Here is an 18,983-nt window from a genome sequence, read left to right on the forward strand (position 1 = left end):
GAATATAAATGTGTGGAATAATTCCATCTTTCCATTAATTTCTGCAGTAAAGCGATTCTTAAAATAGAATGCAAGAAAGTTTCTTCCAAGCGCAACTAACAACAACTAAGAGTCAACGTAACGCTATTCTAAAAATAGGATAACATGCATATGAACAAGATTAGACTTGTAAATTGTAACTGCGACGTTTCGAGTACGGTATCGACAGTTTTTATTAAGCGTTAGATAATATACTGAAATAATTTTCTACAACTAATGACACATTTCACATAACATTTATTTCAACTGTATTTAAATATATACAATATTGAAAGATACAACTTTAAACTAGAAACATATAGAACCAGGTTACGCTCAAGATTTAAACACGAGTTAGGTTCAGTTGGTCAACCTAGTTGGTGAACATCGATTCACAAACTTTGCCGCAACTTGGTCCATTTTAAAGACACCACAATGAAATTTGGAGAACACGTGTAAAGACAAATGAGAAATCTATTTATACGTTGTACGTAATGGATGCCTTTAACCGTCCTCATTCAACGATACAATCGCGACTGAATAATACGACTAACATATTTCCTGAAATATTTAATATTTACAATATTTCGTATGTAACATATGGAAAAGAAAGTATACGCGTACCTTGCAGAGGAATAAAAATAAAAATTTCTCAGTATGAAATACATCAAGATTATTAGAATCCTGTGAAACTTCGTTTGGATGTTAGTTTCCGAATTTTGTCACGCATCGAATTAATCCAGTCGCGTCAAACGTTGATCTACCTTACCATAGACGAATATACGAGCCACATCAGATACATTGTCAATAAACGAGGAAGATTCTTAATAATCGTGAAGTGTAGTCGCTTGGAACCGCAGAACGCGGAACCGGCATCTCGTCTCTAACAAAGTCGCATCGCCTTGTCGGAAAAGCGAGACTCTATCGTTTCACATCGATCGAACATACATGAGGAGGGGAGGGGGCAGGGGCTCGTCTCTGAATTCGATAGAATAGTTGGGATGTCCTGCAGTGTCGGCTTAATTAAAGCTTGCTGGTGCTCGTGACTTCTCTCTTGTCCTGGACACGTAAATTCGAGATGGCAGCGTGCGTGGTTTCTCAGCGAGTAGGATAAGGAGAAGCGAGCGGGACGTTATATAGGGGTTGAATTGAGTCTGGTTAGAAAATGGCACGGAAGCAACTAACTCCCCGGCAGCGACGCGGCCTGAAACGAGAGCGTGGCAACGGGGAAACCCGGTGGGACGAGAACAGGAGGTTCAGAGATCGGGGAACGAGAAACGGAGAACAGAGAACGGAGAACGAGGGAAGAAGGTTTCTCGGTTGGATAGAATATGTGGGACCATCTAGCATGCCGCTCACGTGCCTCTAACTGCCACGGTGTGTCTGTTCTCCGCCCTGGCGAGCATTGTGAGCTATACTTTAGGCCGGCAGCTACAGCTACCAGGCCACCTTAACCTCCGGACGCCGATCACATAGACGTAGTACCTCTGTCCTCCAAGGCTATCCTTCGCCGTACTTCATCTATCGAATTTCTTCTCTCTTTTCTGAGAACCCGTCTGTCTAACAACGAGCCGGTAAACACGCGACGAGCCAGGAATCCAAAAACCAACCGAGAACTCTCGAGGCAGCCTCGATTGTTCCTAGATAAAAGTCGCATTTTGCGACAGGATACGAACTGGAGTGCACCGTAATCCTCCAATTAAATCTTTGTTGTACTTTCAGATGTGGTTCCGTGTACTTCGTGTTCGAGTTGACGTTGTTGCAAACCGGATGTTGACGAGACGTTGTGAACGTGGTAGAGTCGTAAGCTGTCGCCAGCGAGCGATCCTTTTTTCCGAACAACGCTTCACGGGCCTGTTTCGAGGATCTCGTTAGAGCCGGCTACCTAATTGCTTCGCGTAGTTCGTTTTGTCGTATAGAACATCTTAAATAGATTTTCGTCGACCTGCCATCTCTAATAGAATGACCATCTTTTTCCCCCTAGATTAATTACTTGCAAGTTAAATCGTGCAAAGCAGTTTAAAAGTAATTATTCCAGTATACTCTTTCGATAATATCTCGTTAAAGTATAAAAACTTCACGAGATGGAGCGCTGTGTCTCGTTATTTCTGCGCGAGCGACGCTTTTTTTTTAACTTGGCCATCGCAGCCGGCACGCTGTTTATCGCGCACGATAGTTTACGGAAACGTATGTGTGCGTGAACGCTAAAAGTTCGTAATTATCATATGCAACAGTGCATGCATACATATTCATCGATAGTACATCTAATGATATTTTTCAACCAATTACTATGTTAATAAGGAAATATTTACAAAACAAGTCGTGGACTAACGCAACTGTGCGTGACATATTTTTAAATTTTATGAATTCGACTGAAGAATTTATACCTTACCATTTCGCGCCATTTCTATGCGTGCCTATGAAAAGGGAAGTTTAAGACTTCGTCTTTTAGCATCTTATTTCTTATTCCGGTTAGCTCGTTTTAATTGTAACCGCTGGTTTCTCTAATGCTGATGCACGTATGAATAAAATTCAGTTCACGTACATACATTACTTTGCTATTCCTGACACTATAATTTACTTCTTTACTATAGTTATTTGTATTCTTTTTATCTAAGTTAATACATTGACGAAAACACGTATTCGAAATTACTACTTCACTGTAGAAATTTTCTGTCCGTTGAACGTTTCGCTTGATTTCCTAAATAATAAAAGAAAAGGAGAATTTCTAAGGAGTAAGAAGGAAAGAAAGATTTTTTAGGCAGTTTCTTTACAGGATGCAGGACGAAGCATGGTATAATTATCAAGTTCACATATATGAAATATACGTCATGTATATAATATCATCCTAAATCGCTTCTTCTTAATGAAATCATGTTCAATGTATTACTGACCATTGTGTGCGCGTGTGCCTGCGTGTGTGGTAATAAAGTCAAAGTATAAAAATTTTCACGAGGCTCGAAAGGTTTCGTGGCACGATTGCATCTCGCCGGAACATTAACTTCCGGTGCATGTTTACCCAGTACTTTTAATTTATCCGCAGATAATCAGCCGGCGAATCAGTGCGGCTGGAATCACGATACGAGAAAGCTCTACAAAATATATCAGAGTCTTATAACGCTTGCATTGATCGGCCCGTGCTGCTTACTGTGAGGTTTACAGGGAAATCGCATTAAGTTTAGCCGCGACGCGATTCATAATTCCATTATTAACCCTCGCGAAAGCGGCCCGGGGTTGAGTCGCTTTGTTCTCTTTTGAACGAACGGTTTTACGTTATCCGGCAGCTTCCTAAGTTCAAACCCAATTCCAGACGTGGATGAAAAAAACAGGATTTGGGAGAGGGGAGAAGAGGAGAACGCCGAAGACTACCGCTTGAAGCCAATAGATCGCAAAATCGGCGTTAACATCAGTATAGCTCGTAGTACACCGTTAAAGGGTTTAACTCGGCCCGGTGAATTATAATTTCGCCCCCCGACATGGAAGATTTTATGGTTAATCAATTACCGTAGTAAAGCATCGACGTTAAATCGGTGACGCAGGAAAAGCGACGGGGGACAAGGATACAAAGTGGAAAATCGATAGAAGAGACAAACCTTTCTTTTTATCGTTAAGCCTAGATTCGCAATGTCGGCTGCTGGCTGACCCCATTACCTCTAAAACGCGCCTTTTAGAGGCAGAGATAAAATATCCAAATGAAATGATACCTTCAAGCCCATAATTTTGCTTGCCTCGTGATGTTTCCAGTATTGTTTCATGAAAACACTTAGTTTCGTTATTTCGTTTGTTACAGCGAAACTTCGAATTTACTTTTAATTTCAAATTCGAATATTAATCTGTATAGATATTTCAAGCTTTTTGATTGAATGAGATAAAAATGAGCAACAACTTTCAATTGATAAAGCGATGTACGTGCTCTGTGATCGTACGATGTTATAGAAGAAAAATAGTATGAATTGTAATTGCGAAAAAATTAAATTAATATCGTATGATTAATAATTACTCACTTGCTTAACTTTATTATATATCATTTACCATACAAAAGTTAATATTTATTTGAATGAATATTTACCTGAACAAAAGAAACCTCCATTATTCTACGTGAAAAGTTAACATCGATATTTGTTTAAAAATTTTACACTCCGCAATCGTGATATTCCCAAATTTCGTATGCTGTATTTCCGTTTGGTAAATTCAACATGCAAATTTTCGTTTTTTGAAATTTAACTTCCTACAACGTGGTAAGTACTCGAGCGATGCACGATGAAATAGATTTCCCGAATATACGTACGAATAAATATTTAAGTGGTCGTACCAGCAGGAACATTATGAAATAACGTTTTAATTTCACTGGTAAATTTTTTACTCAAAAGTTGAATTTTTCAACGACGCCAAGCCTGTAAAATTTTCGTTTACCGGTTATCCACGATACACAGAGACAGGGGAGTAGAAATTAACAAAATGGAATGGAACATCAAGTTCGTAATAATACAGTAAGTACGTTGCGTGTTCCTCTCTGAAATTTCACTCCTCGTTGCCAACTCATCTGACGGAAAATGAATTTCAAACATCTCCGTGGTTTATATCACTCAGCGATTTCCGTGGGCCGTATCTCCATAGAATCGACGTTGAACGTATGCACATTTATATTTGTCAGGACATCTGGAAACGGACATCCACATCCCGGCCACGTTCATCGGGCCACGGGAATACTGGGTCCTGAGCGTCGATTCACGAAAGCGTACCACGTCAAATGTTCGTTCATCGTATCGCGTAGCTGGCTGCGCGCGTAACTCGCAGAAACGTGGAAAATATACGAACCTCTTTAAATGGAGGCATACGCAGAGACTAACGGTGGCATACGTAAGCGTTTTACCTGCCTTCTACGCGCCTTTTCTCTTTCTGCTGTCTTTCTTTCTTTTCTTTTTTCTTCTTTCTTTTTTTCGTCCCAACTCTCTTTCCCTCTCTCTTGCTCGTTCTCTTTGTCTCTCCTTGGTAAATCCATCAATTTGAAATGCAGACAGGAAGCGGTCTTGACTGGCAGAAGGGTGAAAGGCAGGGGATGCGCGGCAACCGCTGTAGCAAAAGAAGGGGGCGGAGGGGGTTAACGCGATGGTAGCAGGTAGGAAAGAAGGGTAGGAGGGCACGGCAGGCATCCGGGCAACCAGGCAGGCAAGTCTTCGCTATAGAATGCATTGAATCGCACCGAAATAAAAACAGCCTTTTGAATGTTTTATATACAAGACTGCACCCGACCACAGTTCCACCCCTCTTTTTCTGCCGCCCACGTGCGCAATCCCCTTTGCGTTATCAAACTCCCCAACCTTATACCAACGAGGCTTCCGTCTACCTCGAACTCTGCTCGTTACCCTACTCTTTCGCCCTCGTCCATCCCCTGCATCCCCCCTCCCTCCACCCTCCTACGTCTGGCTTCCGCCACCGCGAACCTCGCCCGCCACCCACTGTGTGCCCTCTTTTCCATTCGTTCCTTTGCGCCGCCGTTCATTTTTTTCCGCGAATGCACGCTTTGCAACAGTGCATCGTGCCAGATTGAGCACACTTGTGCGTGCTTTTAGAGCTCCGGAGACTGAAAGAAAAAGGAATGCGGATCGTTTGAAATGTTTATAGGTTCCTTTTTGCGCCCCTTTTCGCGCCGTTTCGATCGATGCACCGGTTCGCAAATTAATTGACAATGGCCCCCGCTCGGATACTGCGGCATTTCGACGCACAATTCCTGCTTTATACATCCTCGCAGATTTAGGGTTAGACATCGGCCGGCGTATGCTTCCCGTTTACGCTTCGAAAGTTCTCGAACTCTTGTGTTTTTCTGCCTAAAAACGGCCTTGGTCTAGATTCGCTGGAAAGTTTCGCGGGTAAACATCGCTCCATCTCGCTGCCATCTCGTTCGCCTATGTCAGATTCGAGTAATACGATCGTCATTGTGCATCTCTGTTCCACAGGATTCACTCATCGAATGTCAATATAGCATTGACGCAATAATATGTATAAACTTTGTTTATAGTATTTTTTCGATTAACCAGTTGACTGCGTTTGACAAATATACTCGTGGTCGCTTGTATTTATTTACGCACTCCACGACCCTATCCCACTGAGAAATTTCTAAAACTAAATTCCGCAATTAACTAGTTCATTTACATTATGGAGCTTTACTTTTGGTATTGTGATAATAAAGAGGAATATGATGGATTTGTTTCATATTTTCTGTTCTTTTTTTACATTATATTTTCTTTCATCCAGATACTGTAGTTTTATGACGTTTAAATGAATTGGTGTCTGTATGGCATTCTGGTGAATTATTTATTTTCGAAGCGATGGAAATTTTATTTCTGATTCGTGTAACTGGCTTTTATGCACTATTTATGATTCTAACATATTTTTTTGTATCTTTGATACACAGAAATGGACAAATCCTATATGTATTTCATTTAGTGAAAGATTTCGTTAACGGAGAAACTATTATAGGAATGTAGTGTGAAATCGTAGTTAGCAAGCATCGTTTCATGTTACAATATTATTCCCTCGAGTGTAATATCTTGATTAAGCTTTGCTTGAACAAAGAAACAAATTAATCATTCGCAACATTTCAAACCCAAATGTGGGTAAATTTATTTTCCCTTCGCTTCGAACGATTCAGAGCAGTTTGCGGTGGCTCTGGTGTCATATATCCCGCCAAATTTTTCCATTGAATAGGAAACCAATTAGCGATTAACTCAGAATAAAGGGGGACGATAAACAGCTACAGTTAATTCGCCATTGAGCGCGAATCGTAACGGAGCTGTTATTTATGGTCGAAACGAGACCATTGACTGAAAAATCTGGAAACATTGACTGCGTTAATCTCCCACCACCACGAAAGGACACGTCTCTGGAAATTTAGTCTGCGGGCTAGAAATATAAATACTCCTTTAGGGCATTAGTGGGCACGTTCTAAAGGAGACGCGGTTGAAAAGAAGGTGTGCGAAGCATTGCAAGGATCGAGTCTTTTAATTGCTCTATACGTTTGAGATGGGCCGATATGAAAGCACTGGACTACTTAGAGGTTTTAGAGCCTGTAAATAACGTCTCTTTAGCCGACGTAGACGAATTAAAGAGAGCTGAGGGAAGCACAGAAGGTATGTAGAATATTATGTACAGTGATTACAAAAAGTATTGACACGTATTGGCAATCCTTATTTTCACAGTGAAGTAATTTTCTTTTATCAAGCTGTAAATTTCATTTTCAAATCTATCAAATTTTAATATAACACTGTCATATGACAAAATGATACAAAATTTGTTATATTTGATATATAATTAATCTGTATGCTATAATAAATACAATGCCGTGCCAATACTTTCTTTTTTAGCTACTGCCAGAACGAACGGGGTAAACGATTAAACTCGCATTATTTATTTTAAATATCATTGAGTAGCGGTGAAAGAAGTTTTCCTTATGCTATTTTCACCACATTCATAGTCCGCGTTTGTTCTATGCTCCCTTTATGACTGTCGTTTTCGCCGTAAATGCTTCTAGGTCCTTTATTCTCGCACTTTGGCCAGTTGCGCCCTATACCAGTCATCCTGTAGAAAGTTTCACGTCGGGCTGTTTGTCAGAAACCCTCGTAGGTTAGGTTGGCAGGTGCAGCAGCGGCTAGGTATGGACCACGGCTAGCTGGCGATTAATGGAAAACGACATAAGCTACCCTGATTCCGGCGTCCTTGCCGCTAATGACCTCGAACACCGTCAGAAAGCGGTGAGATCTTCGTTTCACTCATTAACGGCGAAACCGTACAGGTTGGAGATTCCCGGTGTCACAGATGGGAAGGATTCGAAACTCTCCAGGAACGAAATTCCGAGGGTTTATTCGGCAAGCGCGCAAACACTATTCCGAAAGCGACGCCCCGGAAATAGCGTCTCCTTCGTTACGCTCGTTTAAGCGTTCATGCGGAAATTAAAAGTTATAATGGATTTTGAACGCATTCGTTTCCTTCCTTACATATTTGTACCTTTAAGAATGGTTATTATATGCTGAAAGTTGCAGGTTTGAAGTATTCAGAATTTTGCAATCACAGATGGTGGATACTTGTAAGAATAAGTTTCACGATGAAAATTATAATCAGGATATTTTTCTTTCTTAATGTTTTGTAACGTCTGGATGTTAGTGATGATTACAAAATAGAAGCGTGTCGTATAGTTATTAATACGATGCCGTATTATGTCGAGTGTAATGGCTACTTGTGTTCTGTATAAATTGTCTCTGTTTCTAGTTTCTTCTTATTACCGTCTTTTCTTCATTCTTCTCTTCTCATAAAGCTGCTTTAAAAACAATTAAAATACAATTTTACTTGGCTGACATGGAAAAATTACGTTCTCGAGCGTTAAAAATACAAAGGCAACAGCAGTGTAAATAACGCCTACGTAGGAAAATTAATTTTTCAAATACGTGCTGCAAGGTGAAAACTCTGAAATGAAAATTGAGAGTAGTAACTGAATTATCATTGTTTCAGATGGAAATATAGTTCTTCTCGTGATGACTGGGTAATACATAGTTTCAAACGTTGTTTAAGTGATTGTATTTGTTCATTGAACTAGCTACCTTTGTTGTTTACAATGAATAATTTTTAACAAGCCGGTAACAAAACATCGTACATTGCTAATAATTTTCGATGTATCTTAACTTTATATGTCGTACTTTGTGTTAAAAAATATTAACTAAGAAACGAGATTAAAGGAATATTATTATTGCAATTGATATTACACTAACGAGAAGTAACCAAAAAGGAAGATACAATTCCACGGAAGAATTCCGGTGCAAATAAAAGAAATTGAAGGTTTTCACTCTATCTAGTAAGCTAAACTTCCAACAGCTCTTAATTATCGAATAATTAGTGCGAAGTATCGTTCGAGACTCGAATGTTAATCTCGCCTTCCCTTTATCTACGACGAATCGATAATGTCTGAATCACCTCGAAATTACTTAATTTAAAAAACCTCGTTCCCGCGTCTTCAATTAAAATATTTTCTGATTTACATCAACGGCACGGTGTACCCGAACGAGATAACTTGGATGTTACGGTCATGCCGTGAAATATTCCGCGTATAAGCGCAGGCTCGTTAGATTGTCCTGACGTTAAGTGCTACTTACTAACGAACCTTTACCATCGCTCAAACGTAGCGGATATTAATATTCTAAGCTTTGTGTTTTGGCAACGCAAATGAGATTTTGCAAATGTCTTTCAATAAATGAATGTAGTTACATAAAATACCCAACATCGTGGTTCAAAAGTTTCAGCGTAACCATCTCTGACTATGAAGTACGTATTAACATGGAGGCTTCAGATGAAAAATACGATATCCTTTATAGAATAATAACTATAAAATTCAATAAAATGTCAATCCTACGTGAAAGCTACCTTTTCGTTCGATATCGAGAAAAATCAGTAAGTTTTATTAGACATTTTTCTATTACGTCCAACCAAGAAGAATAAAACGTTAACGTCGTAATAATTGTCAAAATTTAAGAATGTTCCAAACTTTTGAAGGTAACCGGTAATAGTAATCTGCGCGGATTATCGTAGAAAAAGAGAGAATCCGATAAAATTCGAGTAATGGAGACGATATCAAAGTTGGCTTAGTGAAATGAACGATTAGGAAAACAGAATAAATCTCTATTGTTTTAAACGCTTGGGGACACTATTTTTCCCATAGAAAACTAAGCATCGATGTTCCATCGACACGGATATATGTACTTCGAACACCATATACACAGGCTCGATGGTGGACTTCATAATAGTGCGTATCAGTGAAACACGAGCGTGGCAGGAGAGAGGTATTCAATAGTATACAACAGTACGACATGCTACCCAATTATAGATATCCCACGGTCGAACTTCGGACGGTTGTATAACTAGTTCGACGTTACTCAACAGATATGTCGTTACGGTAGCACTGTTAACAAGAATGAATATAATAGAGAAGTCGACGCGCGATGCTTTTCCCTACTGGGACACTGGAAAAGCGAAATTAGGGCTTGGAGGACGTATAACGTTCGATCATGGAATTTAAAAAAATATGCTTCTCATACATTTGAAGCTTTGTTACTTTTTAAATAGGAGCTAATTCTTTGAACTTAATGACATAGTCGTTCTAGTTATACATTACATGTTGCAAAGTTTAATTTTGAAGGAATGCATTGTATAAAATGGAAATGAATTTACTGTTATAGTTGTTTATAGAAAGAAAAATTTTATCTTGAGTTGCTTTTATTAAGAATTCGGAACAGGGAAATTGTTTAATTTCTATGTCATCCTTTGCGCTTACCTGTTAACGAAGCTTTAATATTTTATCTGTAACAGAATATTTTACATACGTACAAATATTAAACCAGTCAGTATTCACACTGGAAACGTAGATGCTTTTATATAATTTTCAACTCAGTCAGAGTGAAAATTGAACACCATTTAGCACTGTAATCAAATATAATTTTAGTTAAGGTTAATTTGAACGCATTTAACTGCAGCAAGTATGCGTGCTCAACAGTATGTTTTGTTAATATATTATATTTTCACATGTGGCTTAAGATATTTAATTAGTCGTGATTAATCCCATTATGGTAAGGGAGCGATATTATGATCAAATTACATTTCAATAGAAAACATAGTTTTACGTTAATCCTAAGTACAATTATAGAAGCAATAATTGCAAAAATTGTTGAATTTTATGAGATTCATTATGTGAATTACCTTTTGTTTCATAACACAAAGTGATACTCTTAATCTCACATTAAATATTAGTAACGATTGAACCTAAAACTATTGATAATACATATATCATAATTAATTACACTTACGCTTTTACATTAAAGCGCGAGATACTTCGTCGAAAGATTCAGCAAAAGGTTAATACGCGAGAGATCTCGTCCAATATAAATATAAAACGATCAACGATGCTAAATCATAGAATACATTATACCGTTAAAAACAAAACTTTCTATTACATAAGCAAAATTTCGTTTAATACCGTCACATAAATGACATTCGATATCGTAAGATATTTATTTTATCCACCGATACGAAACTACTGAAAGAAAAGCCTGGCGAATTTGTGATACAGTTCCGATGGAAACGATAGGTCGATCGAACGAAACGATCGATATGCTGCGAGTAACGCAACAATAAAAGCGTCGTACAACGATACCGCTTGATTGCCAAACTTGAGTGGTTTACCCGAACGAAGCCAAAAGTTTCTCCCCCTCGATATGTTCCATCAGCAGCCCTTCCCTTGTTCCTTGGTACTCGCGCCTTACTGCCGCCGGTGGTTAGTTTTCGGATATGGGTAATAGTAATTCGTTTCAGTTTCGGCGCGCGAGACCTGTGGGGTGGGTTCTTAAATCATCAGATAATTACTTTGGTAATTAATTACAACTCTGTTGGGCCGTGGACCCACCAGCCACGCCAGTAGTAAAGTAAGGGAGAGAGCGTGCTCCACTAATAAACGAGCCGTCGACGCGCCCCTCACTCTTTTCACCGACATCCACCGTCCAACCCACTTTCCATTATTCTTCCTATTATAAATCACTCATCAACTTTTTTTAACTTCTGCCCCACCCTCGCGCCCGTATTCCGCCGCTACCCACTTCCGTCGCAAGAACCGGAAAGCTGTGGCCGGTGTCGCTCAAAAATCCAAGCTCTCTGTCTCTGACGAACGAAAGAACGATCGTTTTCTCGTTTCTACAGCGGTAATTATAACGTTCGATCGATCAGCTGGTCTTGTCGAATCTTCTTTTCAACTTCGACGATATTTTGACAGGTCACACGCAAGATGAGATCGTCTTTATTATCGATCGCTTTGTATCTTAGTATTTTTTACGTGGCCAGTGTGAAATTCGAATATTGGATGTAAGACAGTAGATTAAGTATATAATTAATATCATATTGTTCGGATTAATTTGTTCGATATGAACGTTCTTTTCTGATGAGTTGCCACGATTCGAGCATTTTGATGCTGAACGTTGATGAAAAATATTTGTGTTCTGGGTATTACAACATTAAGCTTTTAAGCGTATTTGCTTATGTAAATTATTTTTCTCGATTTAAATTTGTATATTTCTAGAATTATCAGGATAATAGTTTACCGAAAACTGACGGCTTCGCCGAAATTTATCGTGCAAACTGAAAATTGAAATCAATAAATCGACTGATCGATCATTCATTTACACGTGTTCTCTTTTCATCCGACGCGCACAAATTTACCAAGATTTATAGATCCCTTTACCGTTATTTGATTGTTAGGTCATACGCCCCAGCAGCATTGACCAGTCTAACCATAGGAGATGTTGGCAGGGTTATAAACAGCTCACTTGAGCCACTATAGAACCACCGTCCATAAATCTACGTGGTCAAGCACGTTTGATGACTGAAATATGATCTGCAGGCGAAGTTGTTTTCACCTGTCAATCAAGCGTATCTTCCTTATGAATACTTGACAAGTCTTTGTCTACGAGCGAAACGGTAAACTCTAAATTGTATTACTCTTAACTGGTTCACAGCTTTGATATTTCGAGAACGGACTAATATCTTCCAGTGATAGAGATATTGTTCTGAAATTTCAAACGGTATATTTTGGTATACTTCGTTTGCCGCTTTTATACTCGCGATTTTTCAATTTTACAATCGTATTTGTTTGAGAAATAATCTCAATATATAGAGAAATTCGAAAACGTTCCTTTTGCTTGTTATTTTTCTTGCGAGAAGATGCGAATTTTATTGAGAATCATAGAGAAGATGGACAGGATTGAAGGAACAATTTAATCTTGAATAATTTATTACGTACTTCGATGTTCCTCGCTGACAAAGATCAGGCACCGGTCACCGTGCGAAGAAAGCAACGAACAAAAGTTCTAGATTACAATACCAGCAAGATGTAACACCTCTGTTCTACACGTTAATTTTACCACAGTAACATTATCATTTCGAGTTACTATTTTTTTCCTTCAAAATCTCCCTCCCTACAGAGCTAAAACGTATTCTGCGTAAATCAACCTTCAACCCTCGTGCCACACAAATTACACGCAACTCCCGCTTAAGATATCTCGTTTGCGATCTAACGCTTCTTCTACTAAAATGTTCCCACACACTGTTCACAGGCGCCGAGGTAATTCATTAAGGGAGGCAAGAAAAGCGGAACTCTTTAATCAGTTGCGAAATCCATTGCATTGATCCGTTCAGGGAGGGAAGGGGAGGGGTTAGGCGAAGTCACATTTACCGCAACGCAGCATACCGTACGCCATAGATATCCGCGACGCAAGTTTGACGACACAGGAGCCAGAAGTTCTTTGGTAGATCATGACAACTTAGAGTCAAGCGCAGTGGGGATGTTTATAAGATACGACTCAATCCAGGAAGTTGCGGGGATGTCTAGATGCGGAAACTAGCGTTCGCATAAGTTCCTGGGACGGTCGTCCATTAGTTAATTGTGGTTTCCGGATCAGTATTCTGGCAGGCATCGCGTGTTTCCACGGTGGATTGCTAAGCGAGAACGGCTTAAGAGCGCGGCGGTGCAGGAAGTAGGAGTGTAACGGGAGCGTAGGTGGGCTGGGTGACGTCGCACGGGGTCTAAGGGTAAGGGAGTTTGACAAACCCTACGGTACCTAGCGCTGATCAATGCAAGCAATCAGTCTTGTTCCGCTGCCTCGACATGACAGCGTACCCATCTTCTGAATACCCGGTCGCTCTTTGTTCTCAATTTCACCCTCCTCTTATCGGTAAGCCAACCGGGTTTCCCCTCTCCCTCCCGCCCCCCTTAACCGTTACGCAAACTTTTCTGATCGTTTCAGTTATCGGGGCTTTTCGGGGTGGGAGAAAAGTGTCCGAGTCTCGTGCGAAAACTCCTCTTTTCTGTCTGCTGTTATCGCCCCTCGAAAGAGTTACGCGATCGCATATAGGTATCAAAAGAAGAGCAATGCCGATTTGTTTTATCGAAGATTGTCACGAGCGTTGAAACCTCCACGATGATTCGTTCCCGTGTAAACAATTTATTGCCGGAGTTTTCGTTGATTGATTTGTCGCTAGTTTAAACAATCATATTTATATTCTGATGTTAAAATATTCGACGCTATATATTTTATCATTGTATGTATATTTCTTCAAGAATTATCATATCATCGTATATGAATTCTAATTTCAAGCAAGACAAACGTAAAAAGAAAGCGGTTCATTTAATACATTTTAGTAGAATAAACTCTTCTTGTATGTACTTAAAATTGTTATTTCTTCGTAATTTGATGTTGATTCACTGTGTAGGGAATTTAAAAGCAACTACGTTATTTATTATTCTAGTAAATACATTGCACGTATCACAGAATATGCGTATAATTCAATCTGATTAGAATAGTATAACAATTGTCATTTTCTTAAATTTACGCTTGCCATTGTATTCTCACTTTCTCACCAATTTTCCACCGCTCCTACATTTGGCCTACAAAATTCTCAGCTTCTCTATATCCGTGGTATCGAGAAACAATCACGTACATATATACAGCAATTTCTGTAAATTCCACGAAATCCGATGGCTTAGATTTTGGCTAGGAAGCTGGTTGCAGTGGCTGTAGTCGTACGAAAGCGACCGTCAGCTATGAGATAGCAGAGAAACATGCCTTTCCTTCGACACGGTGAATAAAGCAGAGATGATAGCATTCCATCGCGATGAATAAATTGGTAATCGAGTTATCGGTATTCGCGGCAAATGGAGGTGTCGAGAAATTCAAAATCCATTTGAAGTGGTCGAAGTTGTTGGAGCTGGTTTCGGGTACGCGACGCATGTCAGAGAACTTACGCCGACAGGGGATAGCAGTCTCCTCAAGGCGATAATGTTGCAAATTTATATTCCGATGGCGATCGAGCAAAGCTGCTGAATGTGCACTCTTGGCCGCGACTGGCCTGCCCTTCCTGGGATGCCATTCTCACCACCACCACGTAAACCACTTCCATCGGGTCTTTTTCCCCGTCTACTCCTTCTCGACTTTCCTACCTTTTGTGAACGTCACACAGTTCGACGGTACTCAAGCCTCTTGCGTCAATCACCAATTGACAATCAATTTTTCATACTATTCGTATTTCTTCGTCCTCCTCATGGTGCCGCGTTCTTCTTCTTCCTATCCGGTTTTCTCCTGTCTTTCGACTGTCGACCAATGACGAAAGAAATGAATCGACGATAACGGAGACAACTTCATTTCTTCGGCGAATTGAATTTGTAACGCGAATGTTTCTCTTCTTCTTTTCCAGCTATTAATCGTCTCTCGTGGATATAATGTTATTTCGAGCGAGCCGATGCTCTCGTGCCGATGTTTTTGGCAATTATTGACAGATGTGGATTTCGTAGTTGCGATATAAAACACGAACGAACGAAAACTCTGAATATCTTGCAGCTTCTGTGTGCATTTTCGCGATTGCTTTTACATTTTACCATTACAATCGTGACAGTCGTATCTCGTCACGATCCTAATTATTTTCAAAATATTTTATACGATACATATCGAAAGTCTTCTATGATGAGTGCTTCGACATTTTGGCGAGTTACTATATATTTGAAAAAGATTTCAAAGTTGTAATTTAAACGCAAAATATTTAGGTATAGGAAATTGAATATTAAAATATGTCTAGATTTACCTAGGCAGAAAGAGACAGAAAGAGAGAGAGAGAGAGAGAGAGAGAAATGTATTGTATTATTTAAGAAAGTATGTTTAAGAAAGTATATTTAAGAAAGTATTTCCACTGATAAATATTCGAATAATTACGTTCATAATGATTAAATGTAACGTTTTTAGTACTTCCACCAACGTTTCCGGGAATCTGCAAAACGGATTTACAAAATTGGCATTCGAGTTTTTAATTGAAATTCAGACCAAGTTGCGCGGAATACCTTTGAATATTTTTATTGCTGCTCGTGAAAAATTATTAATTTTTGCTTTTCGGTAATGTGCCAGCGAATATTGTAGGACCTTTTTTTTTAAATTATTTTCACAATAAAGAGCAGATTTTCAGGAACACATTAAATAAACCACTTTTCTCTGTAACGCAAATGCTTTGCGGGATTCGGATTTAAATGAAATATTCAATTCCAAATCTGATCGCGAAATCCACGGTTGATGTAATTCGCCTCTGGAAACGTTTAATCGCATGTCCCATTACAACAGCGTATTTCGAATGAATATTGATATTATAAAAAGCAAGCATAATTAATAGAACGTTCGATATTTTGTGGGAACGATTTATGCGTTGTACTTTGGATGAATATAATTTTAGAATTATGAATATTAGTTTTTTAATTATTCGGGTTTAGCCTGCACGCAATTTGTGTGTGTCTGTTGGGATGAATAAAATAAAATAGCTGTGTATAATGTACAACTTTGTTAATATTTCTGAAACGAGCTAATAGGATACATTAGTGTTCTGAGTTAGATATTTCTGCCCATATACCGTAGCCGTAAATGTCCTTATCGTTGAAAGCAGGCCATCAACGTAACAGACGTTTAATCACGCGAACACGCGGTAAAATTTTCTTCCCGGGAAGTGTCGTAAATTAGGAAACTTCGAATTGGTTTTCGATCATCTCGGGACATGACATAGAAAATTTAGAAATGATGCAGCATCGAGAACAATGTAGACGAGCATTTGCCTCCTTAGCATTCTGTTAACATAGATATGTCTATTAGTGATAAAATTGAATCGCTTTATTCTACAGTATTCTGTATACTATATATATGTATCCATGCTGTTTCATCATTTTAAGCTTTAAATACTCCATCGCGATATCTAACTTATTCCAATGAAAATCGTGATAAGTATCGCAGTAGATAATTATACAACATCATCGTAATTGTGTTCTGATTGACATAATCATAGGTATTAGAATATCCTGATCTAATACACAAACGCTATAGTCGACTCTGATTATCGGATAAATTATGTTTATCGATCGAATTTTGCGTTTAATAAACACAATTTATATAAGACGATTTATATAAGCCACCAATTACGAATTTGTAAAAACTACTCGTACGAGACATAGAAAGAATAATGAATCGATAATTATCTCGTATAATTATAACTTTCCACTATTCTGAAAATAATTGCCAAATAATCGGAACAAAATCCATAAATGGACAAACATTCGAACGCAACGATGTTCCCCGGTGCACGTATCTACTTGGGCGTATTTAAAGGCAATTTCTGTCTCATCTTCCTTCCGTTCTATTTGAACGCTATTTAAGCGAAGTCTCGACGACGTCCACGCGCAAAAAGGCTCTCTTTCCAATGCCTTGTAGACGACGATGTATCCGCACGACGACGTCCCGCTAAGCGGCGCCCGCAAAAGCTGTCGTCGGTGGTTTCCAGGAGTTTTTAGACTACCTAGATCGATAGGAACGCCTGGACGAGTGTCGAAGAGACGATGGGGAAAACGGTGCGAGGCAGAGGGTTGGATAGTTGGGGGTAGGTGGGTGTGAATAGGTTGAGAAGTGGTGGACGCCACTTTGTGCTGCATCGACATGAATTTGTATTCCTCTGGAGCTGGTCGGTCACCGTTCTCACTTCTCTTTCTCTCGCTGTCCTACGTTGCATTCGACATACCCACCATTCCCTCTCTTCCTCTTTCTTTTTCTACGTTTCCCAGCCATACATGGTCTGTCCTTCTTTTTCTTTCGGGAAATTCTATGTAAAAAGACATTACATCTGTGCCGTTGCTTCGGCCATTGTCTCAAAAGCGACACGTTCCGAATACAAAAAGAGCCTTTCGCCTGGATCAATCCACAATCGATTTGACAACGTTCTTTTACATCGTATTTGGACCTACAACGTATTACACATGTATATCGTATAATGTCATTTTATGGAAACTTTCAGTGTCGCCTAACTATTTAGAGATAATATATCGTAATAAACTTTACTGCCGTTAAGGTATACGCTATCTTTGTATTATCGTCAGAGGACTAGGAATTTAACACGACAGAAAGGAGATTACATCGATATAGGCCACGTTTATTTCACGTTCAGCTAACCTACTTTTAAAACTTCGATTTTGAACCGCAACGTTTTGGGCTACTTATAATAATTGTTCGCCATTGAAATCCACGAACACGTGAAAAGTCGCACTCGAAATTCACAAATATTTGACAAATCGTAATCGCGATGACAAACCCTTGTCAGGATTTTAATCTTCTTTTCAGCCCGTGAGAAACGTTATCTTTTATTAATTATTAATAATAATAAGAACACATTTTATCGGACGATTTTATAATGCCGACTTAATGTACTAAAATTTAAAACCAATTTTACAGGAAAAAGATACATTTATCGTTCGATTAATTAATAACTTATGAGGCAATACACGTATAACGTTACATATACATATAAAATGGTTAGGAATAACAATTTCTTACAAGTTATACGTGCATGTTAAAAACAGAAAGATGTAACTGTCTGGTAAAACGCTAGGAAAGAGGTAAATTTACATAATTTCCTAGAAACTTTGCATCCGAGTGTTCATGTTAACAGACACTCTCGCGAATCAGCAAATACGATCGGTATTACAATTCGATCGGGCGAGCTTCTGCTAAACGATATTCATATCACGAGAAAGTGCTTGCGGCGCAAAAAGCCAACTGCGACGTGACACTCGCTGAACCCTGTAATCGCGATCCTCTTTTCGATCATCGTAAAAAGAGCATTTCCCTTTCCTGCCTCCTCTATCACTTCCCCCGAACTCCTCCAACTGACAGCCTTCCGCCTACCATCGCTTAAACTCTACCCAAGAGTGGTCACGCAGTGGTCGATACTCGACATCGGTTCGGCCACTCGCAAACATTTGCTGTGTAATCGACGAGATTTCGCTCGAGTAATGGATCAAGCTAAAGTTAATACTTTACACATATAGGTGTGTTGACGTTGTTAACTTATTAGGCCGGACAGCT

At 39.2% G+C, this 18,983-nt stretch overlaps 1 protein-coding gene across 14 annotated transcripts in view; it reads left to right on the top strand.

Moving 5' to 3' along the window:
- LOC122571105 (nucleolysin TIAR) overlaps positions 1-18,983 on the top strand; it is a 582,639-nt gene that overhangs the window by 409,348 nt on the left and 154,308 nt on the right. Inside the window, exon 1 of one of the 14 annotated variants that reach the window (XM_043734523.1) lies at positions 6,753-7,148. The exons of the other annotated variants lie outside the window; for them this stretch is intronic. Within the exon in view, the coding sequence (XP_043590458.1) occupies positions 7,052-7,148 (97 nt within the window). The 5' untranslated portion in view covers positions 6,753-7,051. Of the gene's footprint in view, positions 1-6,752; positions 7,149-18,983 lie in introns of those variants that run through there. 14 annotated transcript variants of the gene reach the window in all.

Source organism: Bombus pyrosoma, linkage group LG1 (assembly GCF_014825855.1).
Source record: "Bombus pyrosoma isolate SC7728 linkage group LG1, ASM1482585v1, whole genome shotgun sequence".
Classification (NCBI taxonomy): Eukaryota; Metazoa; Arthropoda; class Insecta; order Hymenoptera; family Apidae; genus Bombus; species Bombus pyrosoma.